General features: G+C 47.1%; 2 protein-coding genes across 3 annotated transcripts; one reads left to right on the top strand and one right to left on the bottom strand.

Annotated features, from left to right (window-relative positions):
- Positions 1 to 11,501: 11,501 nt before the first annotated feature.
- On the top strand, positions 11,502 to 14,731 carry LAMTOR4 (late endosomal/lysosomal adaptor, MAPK and MTOR activator 4). 2 transcript variants are annotated; one of them, XM_045819531.1, is made up of 4 exons: positions 11,502 to 11,646; positions 12,181 to 12,261; positions 13,946 to 14,063; positions 14,412 to 14,731. In XM_045819531.1, exons 1-4 carry the CDS (start codon positions 11,644 to 11,646, stop codon positions 14,456 to 14,458), a joined length of 249 nt encoding a protein of 82 aa, XP_045675487.1. In that variant the 5' UTR covers positions 11,502 to 11,643; the 3' UTR covers positions 14,459 to 14,731. The 2 variants fall into 2 exon arrangements, with proteins under 2 accessions (XP_045675487.1, XP_045675486.1); XM_045819530.1 differs by having other exon boundaries at positions 11,504 to 11,646; positions 14,429 to 14,731.
- Positions 14,732 to 14,993: 262 nt separating this feature from the next.
- On the bottom strand, positions 14,994 to 19,345 carry TRAPPC14 (trafficking protein particle complex subunit 14). The gene is made up of 11 exons (XM_045819611.1): positions 18,719 to 19,345; positions 18,428 to 18,523; positions 18,193 to 18,322; positions 17,943 to 18,029; positions 17,664 to 17,784; positions 17,415 to 17,562; positions 17,214 to 17,296; positions 16,962 to 17,125; positions 16,286 to 16,440; positions 15,850 to 16,043; positions 14,994 to 15,737 (listed from the first exon to the last, which is right to left on the bottom strand). The coding sequence occupies exons 1-11, from the start codon at positions 19,127 to 19,129 to the stop codon at positions 15,584 to 15,586; spliced, it is 1,743 nt and encodes a 580-aa protein (XP_045675567.1). The 5' UTR covers positions 19,130 to 19,345; the 3' UTR covers positions 14,994 to 15,583.
- Between the last annotated feature and the right edge of the window lie 9 nt (positions 19,346 to 19,354).

Raw genomic sequence — 19,354 nt, 5'->3', positions numbered from 1 at the left:
AGAGAGTTATGAAGTACTGGGTTTGGAAAAAATCTGGTTTTCAGAAATGAAACCTAAACCCAGTATTGCTTACTTAGCACCCTGAAATAACAGAGCCCTACTGAGACAATCCTTTGGCAGCAGGAAGGTCAAGGTAGAAAAAGTAAGCAACTCAGGTGAGCTGTGGCTCCTTTAGAGCAAAAGAGGAGCTGCCCCTCCCCATCCCCACCCCTCCACTACCAAATACCACTTTTGCCTGGGGCTCTGGCACCTTACCATTTTGATAAGGACCTTGTTATCTTTTTATCAACTTATTACTCGAAATAGTAATATAGCCATTCTGTTTGCTGTTTCAGGACTATGATACATTTTCCTAGTGATCTGGTTTTAAAAAATAAATAAAGTTTAATTTTCTTCAAAAAAAAAAAAGAAAATTTTAGATGTCATCTTCTAACACAAGACTGGTGTGGCGGTCTTCGTTAGTTATCTTACCTAGGTCTTCCGGATAACTGGCTGCAGCTTCTGCATCAGCACTTCCTGCTTCCCATTGTACTTTTATATTGTGGAAACAGCTTCTTTCCTTAAACTACATGAACCAAACTCTGCTAACTTCAAATTTTTCTTCTACAGCTTCCTTGCCTCTCGGGATTCACAGAATTGAAGACCTTCCCTGACCAAGGACACTTGAGAACAAATGGTTTATACCTCTCATTCTTCTTAAACAGAGAATAAATAGCTTAAATTTCCCTAGTCAAGGAGATAAATAACAGAGTACCAACTAATGCTATTTGCGCCAGCCAAACCCAAGGACAAATAAAGTCAGAGGAACAAATAACAAAAAACCCAACTTGAATCAGTCCCAAGATAAAAGTCAAGCAGTAAAGCTGATCAAAGAATAATCCCAAACTCTCCTTTTTTATGCTTAGTATCTCTTTGTTGAAGTTCTCACTGAGTCATTCCTTCTTCCTCTAAGTTCCTTGAGCATCCTTATAACCATTGTTTTGAACTCTGTATCTGGTAGATTGCTTGCCCCCATTTCATTTAGTTCTGTTTCTGGGAATTTCTCCTGTTATTTTATTTGGAGTATGTTTCTTTGTTTCCCCATTTTGGCTTCCTCTCTGTATTTATTTCTGTGTATCAGATAGATCTGCTATGTCTCCCAGTCTTGGAAAAGTGGCCTTATGTAGTAGGTGTCCTGTGGGGCTCAACGGCACTGTCTCCCTGATCACCTGAGCTAGGTGCCCCAGGATGTCCCTTGTACAGCTTATGTGAGCCCTCCTTTTGTACTTGAGTCTTGATTGTTGTTGGCCCATCTGTGGGTCAAGTTGACCTTCAGGCTAGCTGACTATAAGGACTGGTTCTGACCACAGTGTAGGAGCAGTTGTGCGAGGGCTGACCCCATGAAGCAGCATTTTCCCCAGCAGGGTCAGTACCTGCTGAGATCTCCCTTTGGGTGTGCTGTTTATGGAGCTAATTGGCTCATGCTCAGTTGTGGTCTGAAGCCTGCCAATGGGTGTGTTGGTTCTGGGGTTCTGGTACAGGTCAATGTCAGACACTGCTTATAGCCAGCCCTAGGTTACCTGTTGTGAGCTACAAAGTGATCCACAGTTTGTGGCTGCCTTTGCAGGTCTGAGTGCATGTGGGAGGGGTCAAGCTGCATACCAAGGCTGGCCTCCATCAGTACCAAACCAGGGGGCAGGTCAGCAAAATGTCCAAGGCACTCAAGCTTAACCTCTTCCTGACAGCTGCCTGTTAGATTTAATCACTGAAAGAGCCTTTGCCAGTATGTGAGTTGCTTGAGGGAGGCTCTCAGTGAGTCACCGGGCAGGGGTGAGTGGTAACTAACAGGTTAATACAAACTTGGTGCCAGTGCTAGGTCTGTAGCCACTCAGGAAAAGACTCAGGGTACATCAAGGCCAGCTGCCAAGTACCTGGGGCCTGCAGATCTTTGTGGTAGGACAGGGTCTCAGGGAGTCATCAGGGTAAGGCAATAGAGTTCATCAGGCTAAAACAGATTGAGATTTGGCCATGTGGAGGGAGGGATCTGCACAGGAATGGTGGCATTGGCCTGGGCCTGCAGGGGGGATATGGCCCTAGAACCAAACAACTCTGTCTTTTCCTGTGCATCTCTGACACCTGTTGAGTCTACCTTCTAAGAAAGTCTGCACTGTAGGCCCAGGCTGGCACAGCCAGCAGATGCTCTGCAATGAGCAAGCTTGGCAGGGCAGGGCCACAGGGAGCCGATGGGTAGGTCTAGTGCATTCCCCCAGACTGATGTCACATGGAGGGGAGTGCTCAACTCAGGGAAAATGGTGTCTGTGGGCAGTGTGAGAGGGATTCAGCACAGAGACATTGGCAGCTGTGCCCCAGCCCTCTCTCCAAGCCACAGAAGCCAGTCTCTCCCTCTCTGATACCCTTTGAGTCACCCTTCTTCCTTCAGAGCCCAGGTTGGAGTGGCCCCAAATGAGATGTGTGTTGGCCTGAGTTTCTAACAGGGTGTCCCATCTCACCCTGACAGACAGAATTTCCACTGATTGTCACTGTCAGATGTTATGTGGGCTCTTCCTGGGCTGAGGAGCCCAGCATGGGATTGAGACCCCTTGCTCTTCAGAGGGGACCTTTGCAGCTGGGATATCTCTCCGGATTCTCAATTGTGACACGTGGGTACAGGGCCAGCCCTTTTCATGTCTCCACCCTTACTTCATAACGTAGCTTCTTTTGTAAATCCTTGGTTATAAGACTTCTGTTCAGCTAGTCTTCAGTTGTTATTCAGGTTGATCGTTCTACAATTTAGTCATAATTCCAACTGGGCCCCAAGAGGACGTGAGTATAACTTCCACCCACTCTGCCTCCATCTTGGATCCTCTCTGTTCTCAGTTTGCAAGTTTTTAACAGCAGCCCTGAGCTGAGGTTTCAGGAGCTGAATAGAGGATGAGTTGATAGTGTCAAACACTAATAATATACAGCTATTTCTCCACACATGCAAGAAAATGTTACTTAATAAATCCACAGTGGTGTCAATAAACCACTGGACTCCCATCCAATGAACTCCTATGAAGCCATGTGCACTAGCAGCTCTGGAAGTTTACACATCTTCATCCTATTATCAGCATCTTTTAATTTCAAATGCCTGCCCCAACCAATATACACTCATCTTCTAATGAAGCCAGGAAAAGAGCCCCTCCTTACTCTAGCTCTCAGTCTGCCTGGTCACTTAGCTGTTACTGACTGGCTGGCCCTGGGCCTTGACCCTGTGGCTCACAATGCTACTTCTCTGAAGTCACATTTTCCCACCTCACATGCCTTACTCCCAGATCCACTTTTATGACCAGAAATGGGACCCACACCAACAGTTTTTCAGGGCCTTTGAGATCCCATGTCAAGTTGCTCCTGCTATCTGCCGGCCACCATGTCCTTTCTTTCACTTCTAAACAAAGTCAGCTCCTGGCTAAGTGTCAGTCTTCTAATTCCTACCTGTCCTAACACACATCAATTTCAAAATCCATGTAGGTGAAACTTTCAACACTATAGCTTTTCGGTTCTGTGAGCTGCTGCCTGCCAATGATCTTGTCATCTACTCTTTCTCAGCCACTCAGTCTAGGCTGATCATTTTACACCTGAGCTTCTGTCCTCAAACTCCAAATACCCTTTTTCATCCTCTCTCTCTTAGATAATGACGATGGTTCCCACTTCTAAAAACCTTTCACAGACTCCCCCACCCACAATCTATCCAACTATCAGCATTCACATCCATATAATCAGCCTTCCCCTCTGTTACCATGTATAAACTATTAATACTCTTCTCTAACCCTTCATTAGACCCCATCCTTTCTCACCAGAAGGTCATTGCCCAAGAAATTCTATTCACTCACTCTCTCTCATGGATATCACAATAGTGTGTGGCCTTCCAAAGGGCTACAATACATAAACAAAAATGTTATATCTATGTTATTAAAATTTTATGGAATGGTAGCAATTAGGAAAATAAAATCTAAAATGGCCTAGAAGGGACATAGTAATTTTAAAAAGGTGAACAACCACTAATACAGAGGCACTTCAAATTCCTACATGGCCCTACATCATCTGTCCGTCATTAGTTCCCTGAACTCGTCTCCTAATACTCTCCCCCTTGATCATTCAGATCCAACCACATTGGCCTCTTGGCTGATTCTTAAGTACCTCAAGCATCCACGCACACACACTCAGTGCCTTTGCATTCACTGTTATCTCTGCTATGGATACTCTCTCTCAGGTTTCATCCAGGATGACTCATCTCCTTCCAGTCTTTTCTGGTCTCTTCTCAATGTCTCCTCAGAGAGACCCACCATGACCACCATATTTAATACTATGGTATGCCCCTCACCCCTTACTTCTGCACTCTGGATCCTGTTTACCTTGATCTACTTCTGCTTTTCTCCCCATTACACTTATTTCATACTAGTGAATAAAACATACTATTTCATTTCCCTTTTTCGTGTACTGCTTGCTTCTCTTCCCATCCACTAGAATATAAATTCCATGAGGGTGGAAATCTTTGCCTGTTCTGTCCACAGCCTGTGGAACAGTGACAGTGCTGGACACAGAGCAGCTCTCAATAATGGGCAAATGAATCCTCCCATGTACTAAGGGAAAAACTTAAGTCCTAGAAGGAGCTACACATTCAGTTGAGTAAATCTATAACTAGAAAAAAAGAGACCAGGGCTGAGGATGTGCCATGTAGCCACATTATTAATTCTGTCTGGGACTCCCCCTACTTAGGGTCATGAGAATAACTAAACATTGAGGCATATTAAAGTTGTACCTGGAGCCCATCCCAGGGTGAGGGGGACTTCTTGCCTGGGCCGCACATCCACAAAGAACCTCAAATGTGGGTGCTGAATGTTCCCTCTAAAGGGGACTGGTTATATATTCAGCCAGAGGCATACCCAGAAGAAAGGAAGTGATAGGGGACTCAAGACTTAGAAAATTTTAGTTTAAGGTAAAAAGTTATAAGCCTAGCAAGTAATGTGTATGTTAAAGCTTTTGTTTCAGAAACTACAGATAAGGCCCATCCTGGCTCCTGGGAAAAGCAGCCAACCTCCTGGGGCACTGGCTAGAAATTACCGCCTGGGGACAAATGGAGGCATCCAGGCCACTGTGCTCCAGGGAGAGACAGATGACCACCCGCCCCTGGGAACAGCTAACTGCCCAGGACAGGAATATTGCAGCTTCTATCACCTAATCCTCCTTGAATCTCAAAGCCCTCACCACACCTTGTTTATTCCCTGGTATAAAAAGTCTGGCCTAGACAGAGAAGGCAAGATGGTCTGTTAGGGTATGAACCCACCATCTTCTCAGATCACCGGCCATCTGAATAAAGTGCCCATCAAGATTCAATAACTGTCATTGCTTATTGAGTTTGGTAGTGACAGGCAGCCCGAACGTGGGTGTCTTTTCCAGTTACAGAAGGAGGCTTTCAGCTTACAGTTTAACTGGTGTCTCATTATAGCATTCTGCTCCATGGAATAACTTGATAAGCCTTGTAATTCCTGAATAACTTTCAAAATCATAAAGCTTTGTGTTAAAAGCATTCATTTGTCAAATATAACTATTTCATTTGTGCCACAATTTTGGAACCCTGCTTCTCTTTGCCTTTTCACATTACTGCTAAATTTGAGAAGTGGCAGTGGTTGGGGCTCTAATAAGCTTTGATCCTTCTTGGCCACAGAGAAGCAAGGAGATGAACAGTGCAATATCACATAAGCTCCTGGTGCTCACAGGTTGCCAGACCCCCAAATGCCTCCTTACCTTGTAGCTCACCAATGCTTCCCCTAAATACATACTGACAAAGTACAGTCCTTCCCCTTCGCTCCATTATTTCATCATACTTCTGGGTGGGGGTGGAAGTAAAACAGGGAAAACCAGGGGGAAGAATCACTCGGGAGTGTAGGCCCAGGTACGAATGCTGCCATGGAGACCATTGTAAGAAAGGGACGCCCACCCTCTCTGGGTTTTGTGGCTATGACGGTTCATTTTAGGTGTTAATTTGGCTAGGCTGTGGTACTCAGCTGCCTAGTCAAGCAACAGCGTAGGTGTTGCTGTTCAAGGAAATGAGAATATGTCACCATGATATACGCCTTTTTGACACACAAAAAATTATTTTGAGCTACTATTAAAAAAATAGTAGGTGCAGGAAGGGCACTCTGGCTGTCCTCTTTTTCTTTGTGAGGACAGGAGATAAAACCCTCATGTGGAAGATGTCCTCCTCCGAAATAATTTTAGGATTGTTTAAATGTAACTACTCCTTAGCTGTTAAGGAATTGAAATTACACTCGGCCCTTTGAAGGCAACCTCGAGGTTGATGTGACTCCCTGGTGAAAATGAGTTTGACACTCCTGCCTTAAAAGAAAAGATGAAAGTTTCCCAGTGAAGAAGGAATTCTTCTTAAGGCTGTAATAACACAGAGACCCTGCCTGAGTTGTAGCCCACTGCCCTGAAAATTCAGATTCAAAATTGCAATGTCAACTCTTCCCTGAACTTCCAGCCTGCCAGCCTACCCTACAAATTTCAGACTTGCCAGCCCCCACAATTGCGCGAGCTAATTCCTTAAAATAGTTCTATCTCTCCCACATTCTCTGTAGAACCCTGACTAATACAGTGGTTAACTGATGGCTAATTTCTGTTGGGTTTGTATCTCTGCTCCCTCCTTTAGCACTCTTCTTTTCAATCCAGACTTTTTTCCACAGGAGAAAATCAAAGTTTTTAATGCATGCACATGGGGAATCCACATAGGCATGAAAATTCCAAAGACAGTGAGGCAACATTAGATATATAAGACATTTTGAACAAAAGAGAAAATGGGAGGGTGGCAGGGTGTTAGATTTCAGAAGCAAGAATGGGAGATTTACAAGTAGTTGAGAAAGAGAGGAACCTACACAACAGGAAAAGTCCTGCTGGGCGACTCAGAAACAATGAGACACCACAGGTACCTAGCGAACAGGCCCCTGCCTGAACCCTCTTATTTGCCATAAGTTGAAAATTTATAGTTTCTAAAAAGAGGGCTGCAATATGTAAAGTTGGTTCTACCATTTGGGGGGAAAATAGATTAAGAAAAAAGAGGAATCAGAGATTAGTTTTATCTTTAAAAAATTTGCCACACACAGAATCTTTAAAATAGACATTTATACAAAACTTACCTACTGTTCTTATGACATTTAAGTAAGTTAACACAAAGCGGAAAACATGGTGTTAGTTTTCTTCTTCTTCCTCTGTTACTGAAACCAGAAAAGACACCCACGTTCGGGCTGCCTGTCACTACCAAACCCAATAAGCAATGACAGCAATTGAATCTTTATGGGCACTTTATTTAGATGGCCAGCGATCTGAGAAGATGGTGGGTTCATACTTTAACAGACCATCTTGTATTCTCTTTCCAGGCCAGATTTTTTTTTATAACAGGGGTTGGGGGGCTTGGCGGGGGAGATAAACAAGGTGCAGTGAGAGTTTTGAGATTCAGAAGCTGCAACATTCCTGTCCTAGGCAGTTAGCTGTTCCCAGGGGAGGGTGGTCGTCTATCTCTCCCTGGAACACAAAGGCCCAGGTGCCTCCAGTTGTCTCCAGGTGGTAATCTTTAGCAGTGCCCCAAGAGGTCAACTGTTTTCCCAGGAGCCAGGATGGGCCTTACCTGTAGTTTCTGAAACAAAAGTTTAACATACACATTGTTTGCTAGACTTAAAACTTTTTACCCTAAGCTAAAATTTTCCAAGTCTTGGGTCCCCTATCACTTCCAGGTGGACAAGCAATGGCAAGGTGCACTCCCTTAGTTCTCTGCTTAGCTTTCACCTGATCAGAGGCTGATCCTGCCCACTTGATATAAAATAGCACACACCACCCTCTCAACCTCCCACTTTTTTTTAACCTTTCAAGTATAATATACACACAGTTTCAAGCCTTCCCCCATGGATAACCAGCACCCTGATTTCTGACAGCATAAATTAGTTTTGCTTGTTTTTGTACATTACATAAATGGAACCACACAGAATGTAGTCTTTTGGGATTGACTTCTTTCACTTTACGTGAAGTCTATACAGTTTATTCACGTGGCTGTGTATCATTTTAGTTCATTCATTCTCATTGCTTATAGTGTCCCATTATGTGAATGTAACACTATTTATTTATTTATCCATTCAATCATTGATGGGCATTGGGGGCATTTTCAATTTTGAGTGATTGGGAATAAAGCTTCTGTGAACATTCCAGTACATGTCTTTGGGTGAACACATGTAAACATTTCTGTTGGGTAGATACATTTGATTTTGGAGTGAAATTGCTGGGTCACAGACCTATTTTTTTAAAGGTTTTTTAAAAATTATTAAATCTTTCATGTATTAAAAACAGTGTTAAAAAAAAATAAAAACAGTGTTTATATGTATACACTTACTCACAGACTTAGAACTTAAGAAATAGAATGTTACTGCCATAGTCCATTCAGGCTGTTATAACAAATATCAGAGACAAGGAGGCTTATAAAAAAACAGAACATTTATTTCTCAAATTCCTGGAGGCTGGGAAACCCAAGATTAAGGCACCAGCAGATTCGGTATCTGTTGAGAGCCCACTTCCTGTTCACAGACTGCCATCTTTTTGCTGTGTCCTTATATGATGAGAGGGGCAGAGACTCTGGAGTCTCTTTTATAAAAGCACTGATCCCGCCCTGGCTGGTGTGGCTCAATTGTCTGGAGTGTCGTCCTGTAACTGAAAGGTTGTGGGTTTTATTCCTGGTCAGAGCACATGCCTAGGTTGCACATTTGGTCGCCAGTCTGGGCATGTTTGGGAGGCAACTGATGGATTGTTCTCTCTCACATTAATGTTTCTCTCTCTCCTTTCCTCTCTTTCTAAAAGCAATTAAAAAATGTCCTTGGGTGAAGATAAAAATTTTTTTTTAAATAGTAAGAACATTAATCCCATTCATGGGGGCTCCATCCTCATAACCTAAGCACCTTCCAAAGTCTCCACCTCCTAATACCATCGCATTAGGGATTAGGTTTCAACATACAAAGTTGAAGGGGGACAAAAACATTCAGTCTACAACACTTATCGATATTTTTAATCTTTTTGTACCTATATCTCACTTCTCTCTTTATCCCACTAATAACCATTTTGCCAAAATTTATTATTCCCTTGATCTTCTTTATTATTTTGAGGTATATATATCCCTATTGTTTTCTATAAATATATGTATCTCCCTAAATGATACATTATTTTGTTTTTTGTTTTTGAACTTGATATAAATGGAATTCTGCTTTATTTTTTTCATAGCATTTCTCAGCAATTAACATTTATTTTCTTTTTTTTAAGATTTTATTTATTTATTTTTTAGAGAGGGAAGTGAGGAAGATGGGGGGGAACATCAATGTGCGGTTGCTGGGGGCCATGGCCTGCAACCCAGGCATGTGGCCCGACTGGGAATCGAACCTGCGACACTTTGGTTCGCAGCCCGCTCTCAATCCACTGAGCTACGCCAGCCAGGGCAATAACATTTATTTTCTTATTGATTGATTGATTGATTGTCTGGGGTTACCCTCTCCCTCACAGCTCCTTGAAAACAAAACAAAATATGTCTCGTTTTTATTCACTGTTGTACCTCCAATTCCAAGGAGAACATCTGGTACATAGAATTTGCTCAATTAACATTTGTTGAATGAAAGAGAAACCTTGCTTTCTACATGACTAGTATGATTCAAGCTGTTTGTGAAAATGAAACAATTTAATGATGGCTAATGAGTATTGTTCTGCTAAGGCTCTCTCTGTGTCAAGAAAAATGAGTGCAGGAAATTCAGTAATATTAAATGTAGCTTAAACATAGTAAGAAACCTAGTTGGCCCATCGAGCAATGGAAAAAGCATCAGCATCAGCAGACTCAGACTGGAACCTGGCTCTGCCACTTGCCAGTTGGTCCCTGTGAGCAACATTCAGCCTTTCTTAGTGTCCACTTTCTCATCCACAAAGTTGGGGTACTAGTACAGGGTGGTTACTGTGAAGGTTAGCTGAGTGCATGGATGAAAATGCTCTGAACAGTGAGCGCAAAGAAAATACTACAAACTGTCATCAATACTAAGGCTCAGGAAGGCTTTGCAAATTAAACATCTTCACACTGTATTTTACTCTCTCTCTCTACATCTTCCTCCACTTTAAATTTTTTATTATAAACATAACTCCTCTTTTAAAATGCATCTTCTCTAATGAGCTTTCTCCTCAAGCAACAGTACTTAGTTTTATTTCATTGAGATATAATTTACCATTTTAAAGTGTACAGTTCAGTTGTTATTACAACCCCAAAGTTGTGCAATCATCACCACTATAAAATTCCTGAACATTGTCATCACTGGAAAAGAAACTCATGCCCCTTAGCAGTCACTCCCTATTACTCCCCTGCCCCCCAGCCCCTGGCAACCACGGATTTGCTTTCTGTCTAGTTTAGACATTTCACATAAAGAGAATCACACAATATGTGACTTTGTGCATGTCTGATTTCTTTCACTTAGCTTAATGATTTCATTGCTTATCTGTGTTGTAGCTTATATTAGTAATTCATTCCTTTTTATAGTGATAATATTCCATTGCATGGATATGTTATTTTTATTTATCTACTCTTCAGTTTAGGGATATTTGGGTTGTTTACATTGGGAGGTATTATAAATAATGCTGCCACAACATGTGAGTACAAGTTTTTGTGTAAACACATTTTTCAGTTCTCTTAGGTACATAACCAGGAGTGGAATTGCTAAGTCACAGTAACTCTGTATTTTACTTCTCCAGGTACCGCTGATGTTTTCCACAGAAGCAGCAGCATTTTACATCCCCACCAGCAATGTGTGAGGGCTGCAATTTCTCCACATCCTCTCGCCACACGTACTTGTTTTAGTTCTAGAATCATCCATTTTGCTTACCAACACTGCCTCAGTCACATTAGTATTGCAGCAGGTCTAGAAACTATTTAAATTAAAACACAAAATTCCTATGTGACTTTTTTTTTAATGACTCCACGGTACTGTTTCCAGTTTTTCCTGGCAGAGAGTATCAGTACTGAAGCTGTCTCGCCCAGCGAGAGATTCAATTCACCGTCACCACTGCTCCTCACAGAATTCCTGGAAGAAACGCCGTTTTGGGAACCAATCCCTGCCGTAAACAGAGAACAGTCTGGAATAGGCCTAAGAGTAGCATTCGAATTGCTTTTCACATTCAAGTCACGTTATTTCACTTTATTCTCTTGCTGTGGTCACAGATCTGGACAGTGTATGCCAGACAGACAACCTGTGCCAAATCCTAGGCAGGCAGGCTCCCGCACACCTCCCTCTGGCACCGCCCCCTCCCGCCTCCACCATAGGTCCACCCTCCGCCAACACTTACCCCTCCTTCTCACACTCAGGGCAAGGGGGCGGGGAGATGGGTGTTAAAGAGGGCCTGCGACCAATCCGCATGCCTCTCCGAGAAGTGGCTCTTTACACTGGCAGATTAAGTTTGATGACTTAGTCGAGCTCCAATACACATTTTGGGGGTGGGGCTGAAGTCCCGCAGGCGCAAGTCAGGAGGAGGCGAAGACTGTCTGGTGGGAGCACGTGACCTGGGCCTGGATCCGGAAGCTACCTATCTAGTAGGGAGTACCCCTCCGCACCTAGGGCTGCGATGGTGAGTGAGGACGCATGCGCAGGAGTACCTGCTGGGGGTTCTATGTCCCTGGTCCCCAGTCTCAGGCTACCCCTTTATGGGGCCGCATTCCGCCCTCATTTTCTATTCTCTGCTGGACAGAGAAGGGTTGGAGCGGGAGGTGGGGGAGGAGGGCGGTGGCGACGTAGTGGGCTGAGGAGGGGTCTTTGGGAGGGTGTACGAGGGCTGGGGAGTAGTCTGCAGAGGAGCAGCTGGCCACGTGGGAAATTGGAGAGGGGTCTGGAGTGAGGGGCCAGTGGGGCTGCGAAGGCCTCCGGTGGTAGCAATGGTGGGATGTGGAAGGCCAAGGGAGTCCAGGAGCAGAGGGTGAGGACAGGTCAGAGGCTCAAGAAGATCAGTGTTGTAGGCCATGTAGAGGGAAGAGGTTCTGGAAGGGCCCTGGCTTGGGAAAGAGAAGGTCTAGGGCAGGTCTGGAGTGATGTGGGTTGCAAGTGAAGAATTTCAAGAGCTATCCTCCTAGCAGCGCTTCTTACTGATTGCATCTTTATCCACTAGACTTCTGCACTGACCCAGGGGCTGGAGCGAATTCCTGATCAGCTTGGATACCTGGTTCTGAGTGAAGGCGCAGTGCTGGCGGTGCGTTCTGGTCAAGGGGGTTTCCCCCAAGTACACACAGCCGGGTGATCCCTTCTAACATTGCCCACTTATTTCCCGCTATTCGCGGTCTTAATTGGTACCATTCCTGCCTGGCATAGAGCAAGTTTTAAATAATTAAATAAATCTCTGGAATCTTAGTGTGGTAAGTGTTCTGAAGTAAAAGGGTTTACTAACTTTACTAAAGTCAGACAACTAGTCACAGGTTCGTTGATAATATTACCCAAGTTATCCTCGAATATGTCTTTATTTGGTATTTATTGAAGAGGATTTGTATTTTGTTCCCTAGTATACTACAGTGTTAGTTCTCTGGAAGTTTTCAGTCTACCTAGAAACAAGGCTTATCGGTAAAAGTTGAAGGCAATGCCAGTGGTAAGACTACTGAAGAAGTCCAGAAAATGGAGGATTCAACCCTTAACATTATAACTTGTGTTATGACAAGGAATCCTTGGAGGACATAAGAAATTCAGCTGGGCTTAAAGGATGGATGGTTGTGAACAGGCAGAAAAGGAAAGGGCTGAGAGGTAGAGATATTTTCTGGAGTGACACCAGCCTGTTTGACTTGGTGATAGGTTTATGTTCAAAAGATTTGGAAAGGTTTAGGGAAAGAAGAGGATGTGGTTAAGAAAGATTTGATTGTGGAGGATGCCCCAACTGGGTTAGCACGTTTGGATTAATCTTGAGGGTAATAGGAGCTTTGAAGGGTTTTGAACAGAAACATAAGCTGATGAAAGAGTTGAGGAAGATTGTTCTAATAGGTGTGAATTTGGGGATCCAGTAGTGGGGAGGCTGCTGCGGAAGGAAATCTATGAATCTGGACTGGTGGCAGTGAGAAGGAGCAAGGAGACATTTTAAAGTAGGAATCAATATATCTTTGTAATGACTAGACATACGTAATAGAGGAGATTCTTTCCCATTCAGTCCTAGAATGGCGGTGTCTTTAACAGAAAATTACTAAAGGAAGTTGATTGGGGAATAGGAGCGGTAAGGGGAATTTTGATAGCTTGACTTTAGACATTGTATTTGAAATAGGATAATAGCAGTTAATATATGTACATAAAATCCTTACAAACCCATAAGATAGGTAATGTCTCCAATTTACAGATGAAGAAACTGAGGTACCAATGTCCAAGAGAGCAAAGGGAACTGAACTTAACCTAGTGAGAGGCCCCTATCGAGGAGGTAGGGAGAAGTTGCAACAGTCACCAGAAAAAAGGAAGTCCAGGCCATTGATGTTATTACTCAAGGCCTAGGTAATAGGAGGGGGTTCAAGGATAAAAAGAACATTTATTTCAGATTCTACAGACAGGGCAACAAGTGGGAAGATTGAGGAAAAGATGGAGCCTTGAACAAGTCAGTGGGCACTGATGTTTGAGAATGTGGTGGAGACAGGGAGAGAAATCAAGTTTCGAGGGGTTAGAGAAGTGGCAGTTAGTAAAGAAGTAGATGAGAGTCACCGCTCATCAGGGGAAGGCCAGAATAAGGATGAGAAACAGTGTGGCATCAGGAGGAGCCGTGTAGTAAGAAAGTTTCAGGTTTGTTTTTCCAAAGCCGAGGTGACCATTGGGAGCCAGTACCATTGCTAGAGCCAAGTGACTCTTCCTGGAATTCTTTCCCAATTTTGTTCCCTAATTTCTGCCGTCCTCCTTCCTTTGTCTGCATGTAGTCATCTGGGGATCTAGAGAATGACGAGCAGGCGGCCAGTGCCATCTCTGAGCTGGTCAGCACAGCCTGCAGTTTCCGACTACACCACAGCATGAACATACCCTTCAAGCGCCTGTCGGGTGAGCCACAGCCCTTGCCCCTGATGGTGGTGATAGGAAGTGGGGTGTTCCCAGAGGTGGGGTGCTCTCCTCAGGGGAAAAAATACTTGTTTCCTACCAACCTCCTACCCTCTCTCCCTGGGGTCCCTAGTCCTGGCCACTTTCTTCCCTTTGGGATTCACCCCTGCATCTTGGAAGTATGAGAAAATGAGGAGGGGATTGAATGGAGACCTCCCACCTTTAGATCTCTGAGCCTTGAACCATCGAATTTCTTTGGCTCTTGATCCCAGCCAGTTTGTGTGAGATCCCATGGAGGCCATCGCATCCCACTAACTCTGTGCTCCCTTCCCTTTCCCGGGGTTTGGGAAGGTGTGTCTCCCCTCCAGTGGTCTTTGGAGAACACACGCTGCTGGTGACCGTGTCAGGACAGAGGGTGTTTGTGGTGAAGAGGCAGAACCGAGGCCGGGAGCCCATTGACGTCTGAGCCTGCCAAAGGCGAGGGGCAGAGGTGGACTGGGTCCATGAGCCTCTGATGAGAAAGATACAAACTTCTTCCACCTTTCTTGGCCTGCTGCTAGAACTAAGGCTTTCTGTTCCTCCTCCTCCCCGCCCCCCATTACCTGGAAGGGCTTGGTGACTGCACTGTGTTAAGGACGGTGAGGAAAATAAACATGAGTCTATTGATGTTCCCCGGCCCAGGGATGTGTGTATGGGGTCGGGGTGGGGGTAGGGGGTGCTATACCCATATCTTCCACCTTCTAGGAAGAAAAGTCTGGTACCTCAGCCCAAAGGTGTGGAGCTAGGCCACCTCTGGGCATATGAAACTGGGAATCAAAAAGAAATGGGGGAAGGGAACTGACAGGAGCTATTTGGTATGCATGCTGAAGGGAATCATTTTAAGCCTCTGAGTCTCTGCTCCTGCCACCCATACACAAAGAACAGTCATTCTTCTCCCTCCTGAACAGGCATTTAATAATCTCATTTCAGTGGAAGCAGTAGTTGGAGAATAAGTTACAGGGACAGATCAAAAAAACAAAGACAAAAACCCCCACACAACTTAAAGTGCTTCTGGCTGCAAACGTAAACAAGAGGGGCAGGAGGCCACTTAGCTATCTCCCCTCACCTCTGACACAGGAGGGTCATTGTCTGGGTCCCTTTACCATCACCACCCTCTAATCTCAGCCCTGGGGTGGGTGGGTGGGTGAGGGAATGTAAGAGGCAGGAAAGACAATAGGAATGAGAAAACACTTTGTAAACTTAGAGCCAGGGGACAAGGCAGGGGACAAGGGAGCTCTAGGAACCCTTGCCCTGACCCAGGGGTGGGGCCAGCCCCCCCAGGAAGTCAGGGAAATACTATTGGTTTAGTGCTGCAGCCATGCCCACCCAGTTCACAGCTTCTTCTCTCATCAGCAGACACAGACAGGCGCCCTGGAGGGCCTCCTCACGCACAGCGGGAGGCATCCCTAGGGAGGCACAGCCTAGAACAAGGACCCCCTCTGGAGGCATTCAATTCCTGGGAGTGTAAGAGAGCCAGCACAGTGCTACTTGACAGGCTCCACCACCAGGACCTTGCACTCGCGCTTGGCAATCTTGTCCAGAGAAAGCACAGCCTTTTCTGGGGGCAAGTAGAGGGGGCGGCCAACAGGGGAGGCCACGGGGGGTGTGATGGCCCTGCGCTCCATCACACTGCCCGACCTGGAGAAAGGCAGAGGATGCGGGCTCTGGTTAGACCTCAGGAACTCTTCCTGCTCCCTCTCCAATTCCAACCTCTACCGAGTCCAGTGGCACCCCTCCTTTGGTTCCATACCTCATGAGGTGGCTGCGAGAGGGTTGTTGGTGGGAGAAGGACTGAGAGCGGCCCAGGCTAGCCTGGTGCCTCTCCACCAAGTCCCGGACAGCTGGGCTACTAGGACTGCTCTTTCGAGAGAGGGGCCGGGCCTCAGGTGGAGGGTGGGACACACTGGCAGTGAACTGCAGCTTCAGTTTCATGTGCTGGCTCAGCTGGGTGGACAGAGACAGATCAGCATCCCCACTTGGCTTTCAGGCCCCAGACAACCTTTCAAATCATCTTCCCCCTTGACAGGGCAGCGTTGGATCTAAGTCCCACCTTCCCGTGGCCTGGCTTTTTCATGCCGCCCATTGTTATTTCATCCACAGGAGCTAGCAACCCCCATGCCTCCCATCCCGACATTCTGCATCACTCAGCACACCATTCACCCCTCTCCAGTGCCTCCCCTGCCCACCTCAAAGAGCCCTGTCCTTAGAGCCTGGAAGGCCACACTGAAGGTGAGTGCACTGCCCTTTCGGGAAAAGCCAAGGTTGTTGAGGGGCGTGTGGCAGACAATGGAATCTAGGGCAGCCTGCATGGCCCGGCGCTCCTCCTCACACAGCTGCTTTCCTGGGGGACAGAAATAGCAACCACTAAACACATCTGTATAGTGTTCTTCAGCAAGGGGCTTCCAACAAGCACAGTCTCGTTTGACCCTCAAGGTCACTCTGTGGAGTGAACTGAGTATATCTTTTGCCAAATTTTATAAAAACCAGCTTATATTTACTGTGCAGAGGTCTATTCCAACCACTTCACACATGTTAAATCTTTAAATCACCATAACAACCTCATGGGGAGGGGGTAGTGAGCAGTATTATTTTCTCCATTTTAGGGATGGGGAATCTGAGGCTCAGAGAGGTTAAATACCTACTTAGGGTCACACAGCTTATAAATGAGAGGTAGGAATCAAACATACCAATACCAGGGAGCCCAGCACCAGTACTTCCTAATGCCTCTCTAAACTACCCATCTGTGACACTGGAGACTACCCAGGGACAGAGCCAAAGCAGCCTGCCACAAGTCACCCACTTCCATGACTTCCTTTCCCCTAACCTCCTTTGGGACAAGGGCCTAGCCTGGCAGCAACCTACCAGCCTGTGCGTGCTCTGGGGTCCACACGAGCCTCACAGCAAGGAAGTCTTGGAGATTGTTGAGCAGTGTATAGGTGACAGTGAAACGCTCGTAGGTCTGCACTGGGGACTCACAAGAAGCAGTCATCACAAAGCATGGGCGGTCCAGGCGGATGCTGGGCAGGCTAGATGCAGTGAGAGAGGAAAGCAGGATGTGTGTGTTTTGAAACAAAGGTGAACAAGGTGGTATTCACCAGGCTCCCACACACTCACCGGTAGTGGGTGTAGATACTCTGGGTGAAGGGCAGCTTTGGGGTGGACCACTGAACCACAGCGATCAGGGGAACTTCTAGGCCCTGTGAGAGAGACAAAGGGAACCCCCATATATGTCACCATTAGGCAGCCCCGCCTTGGCCTTTCCCTCCTGTTTTTTCTTAACCTTGTTCCTTAAAATCACCAGCCCCTTATACTCACCTCCTTGGCCCCTGGAGGTGGCTGCTCATCCCCTCTCAGCTGAAACAGGAAGTTGTGTTCCTCCAGGGCACTGAGCGGGCAGGGGAAGCAGCCAGAGGTACCAGGGAGTCGACAAAAGGAGCCCATGGAGACCTCCCCAGATTGGTGACTAGTTCAGAAGGAGGAAGAGCTGGATCTTTCCATGCCAGAACTCTCAGCCCTGCCCCCATCCCCACCACTTCACAGCCCTGCCCCTCCCTAGGACCTCACCAGACATTGTCCACCAGCAGCACAGAGCCATCGGGCATGACAGGTAGATAACTGGCATTGAAGTTTGGGAGAATGCGGATATCCCAAATGGAAATTTCCTCCTGGGAGGAGCTGTTCAGCACTGTAGAAGGTAACCAGCTCAGCACAGAGGGTCTGGACCCCTCAGACCCCACCTTAATCCCACCAAAATGGACCTATCCCCACCATCCTGCACAGGTTAAGTGCCACCCAGTCAGTGCCCTTGCTACTACCCAAGGCCTGAGCCGCCAATCTGCTCACCCTTGAGAACAGTCAAGTGTTTTCCAGCCACAGTGAACTGGCGGCATTTCAGAACTGGAGGGGGCAGCAGAGTCAGCAGGGTACTCACTGCAGGAGAGGGTGGAGGCAAGAACTGATGGGCTGGGCACCGACCTCGGCCAACCCACAGTTCTAACCTTTTTCTTTTCAGATATGGCACTTGCTAATAACACCCCTCCACTTTGCCCCACAAATTCCAAACTCCAACATTTTCTCCCCGCATTCTCCCTACCTTGGGCTTTGAAAGCACTCTGCTCTCCCCGGAAGGTGTCCCCAGGAAATCGGGTCTGCAGCAAGCGCAGGTAGCCTTGATCTCTGACCTCTGGTGCCTCAACTTCCCTCTTCCACACAGTCACAACAATCTGAGCACAGGGTACACAGGACCACAGTTAAGAGGGGAGACAGCCAGCCAACATTAGAGAAGGCATGGTAATTAGAACAACAGCTCCACCCCTTGCCAATCTTACCTTGGCCTTAGGTGTCCCTGGGGGCAGTCTATCCAGTGAAACAGTGAGTGGGAAGATGACCTCATCTGTGGACACAATTGGTTCCTCCACAGGCAGCTGGGGATGTGAAAGGGGTGAAGAGGTCAGGGTAGAGGCAGCCTGCAGCGTCCCCTTTAACAGGTGCCTGGCTCTTTCCCTCCCCTCTCAACTGTCATCTATCTCCAGCTTCCCTCCCGTGTCCCTCTTCTCTGTGGTCTTTGGGGCCCAGCAAATCGCGTCCTCGCCCCTATGTGTGTCACCCCAGCTTCTCACCGTGGTCGCTCCTCCTGAGGTAGCAGGACCCGGGCCGTGGGTGAGAAGGGGGCTGCAGCCTCGAAACAACCCCCCACCGCCAGGATCCCCGCCCCCTGGGGGTTCAGGATCCTGGTCGCAGGAGCCACCGCCCCCGGGGGCCCCGCCTCCGGCACTGACCGAGGCCAGGGCTGCCAGGGCAGTTGCCAGTTCTGCCCAGGCCCCTCGGGAGCCCAAGCCCGGGCTACCCCCGGTGCTGCAGCCCGCGCCGCCCCGGCAGCGCAGCACCAGCAGGAAGCGGACAGTCTCCCCCAGATAGAGATGATTGCGCCGGGGCAGCGCCCGGTACCGGCCTGGGTCCCCAGCCAGCTCTGCGCGCGGTGGCAGCGGCACAGCCGGGAAGTACATCGAGTAGTCGCATTGGGACTCCATGGGGCGGCGAGAACTGCACGGGCCAGGACAAGACGGGACAGGACCGTGAAGGGCGAGCCTCCGGGGTAGGGGCAGGGAGTCCTGACACCCAACGGGCGCTGTGCGTGGCCAGGCCAGGCCGGCCCAAAGACACCTGCCGGGGTCGGGAACCGGGACCCCACGGGGCCGGAACCCGGTGCAAGGCCGAATGACTGGAGAGAAGCCGGAAGCGGAAGGGGAGGGGCG

The sequence above is a fragment of the Phyllostomus hastatus genome, unplaced genomic scaffold (genome assembly GCF_019186645.2).
Source record: "Phyllostomus hastatus isolate PE091 unplaced genomic scaffold, TTU_PhHast_1.1 phas_scaffold_385, whole genome shotgun sequence".
NCBI classification, from domain to species: Eukaryota; Metazoa; Chordata; class Mammalia; order Chiroptera; family Phyllostomidae; genus Phyllostomus; species Phyllostomus hastatus.
This window is presented reverse-complemented; position numbering and strand designations above follow the sequence as displayed.

Coding starts and splice junctions, on each gene's coding strand:
- LAMTOR4 (XM_045819530.1), top strand. Junction 12,262..13,945: donor GTGAAGGCGCAGTGCTGGCG/GTGCGTTCTGGT, acceptor GTCTGCATGTAG/TCATCTGGGGATCTAGAGAA. Junction 14,064..14,428: donor ACCCTTCAAGCGCCTGTCGG/GTGAGCCACAGC, acceptor TCTCCCCTCCAG/TGGTCTTTGGAGAACACACG.
- TRAPPC14 (XM_045819611.1), bottom strand. CDS start 19,129: ATGGAGTCCCAATGCGACTACTCGATGTACTTCCCGGCTGTGCCGCTG. Junction 17,297..17,414: donor CACCTCCAGGGGCCAAGGAG/GTGAGTATAAGG, acceptor TCTCTCTCACAG/GGCCTAGAAGTTCCCCTGAT. Junction 16,044..16,285: donor TAAGGACAGGGCTCTTTGAG/GTGGGCAGGGGA, acceptor CTGTCCACCCAG/CTGAGCCAGCACATGAAACT.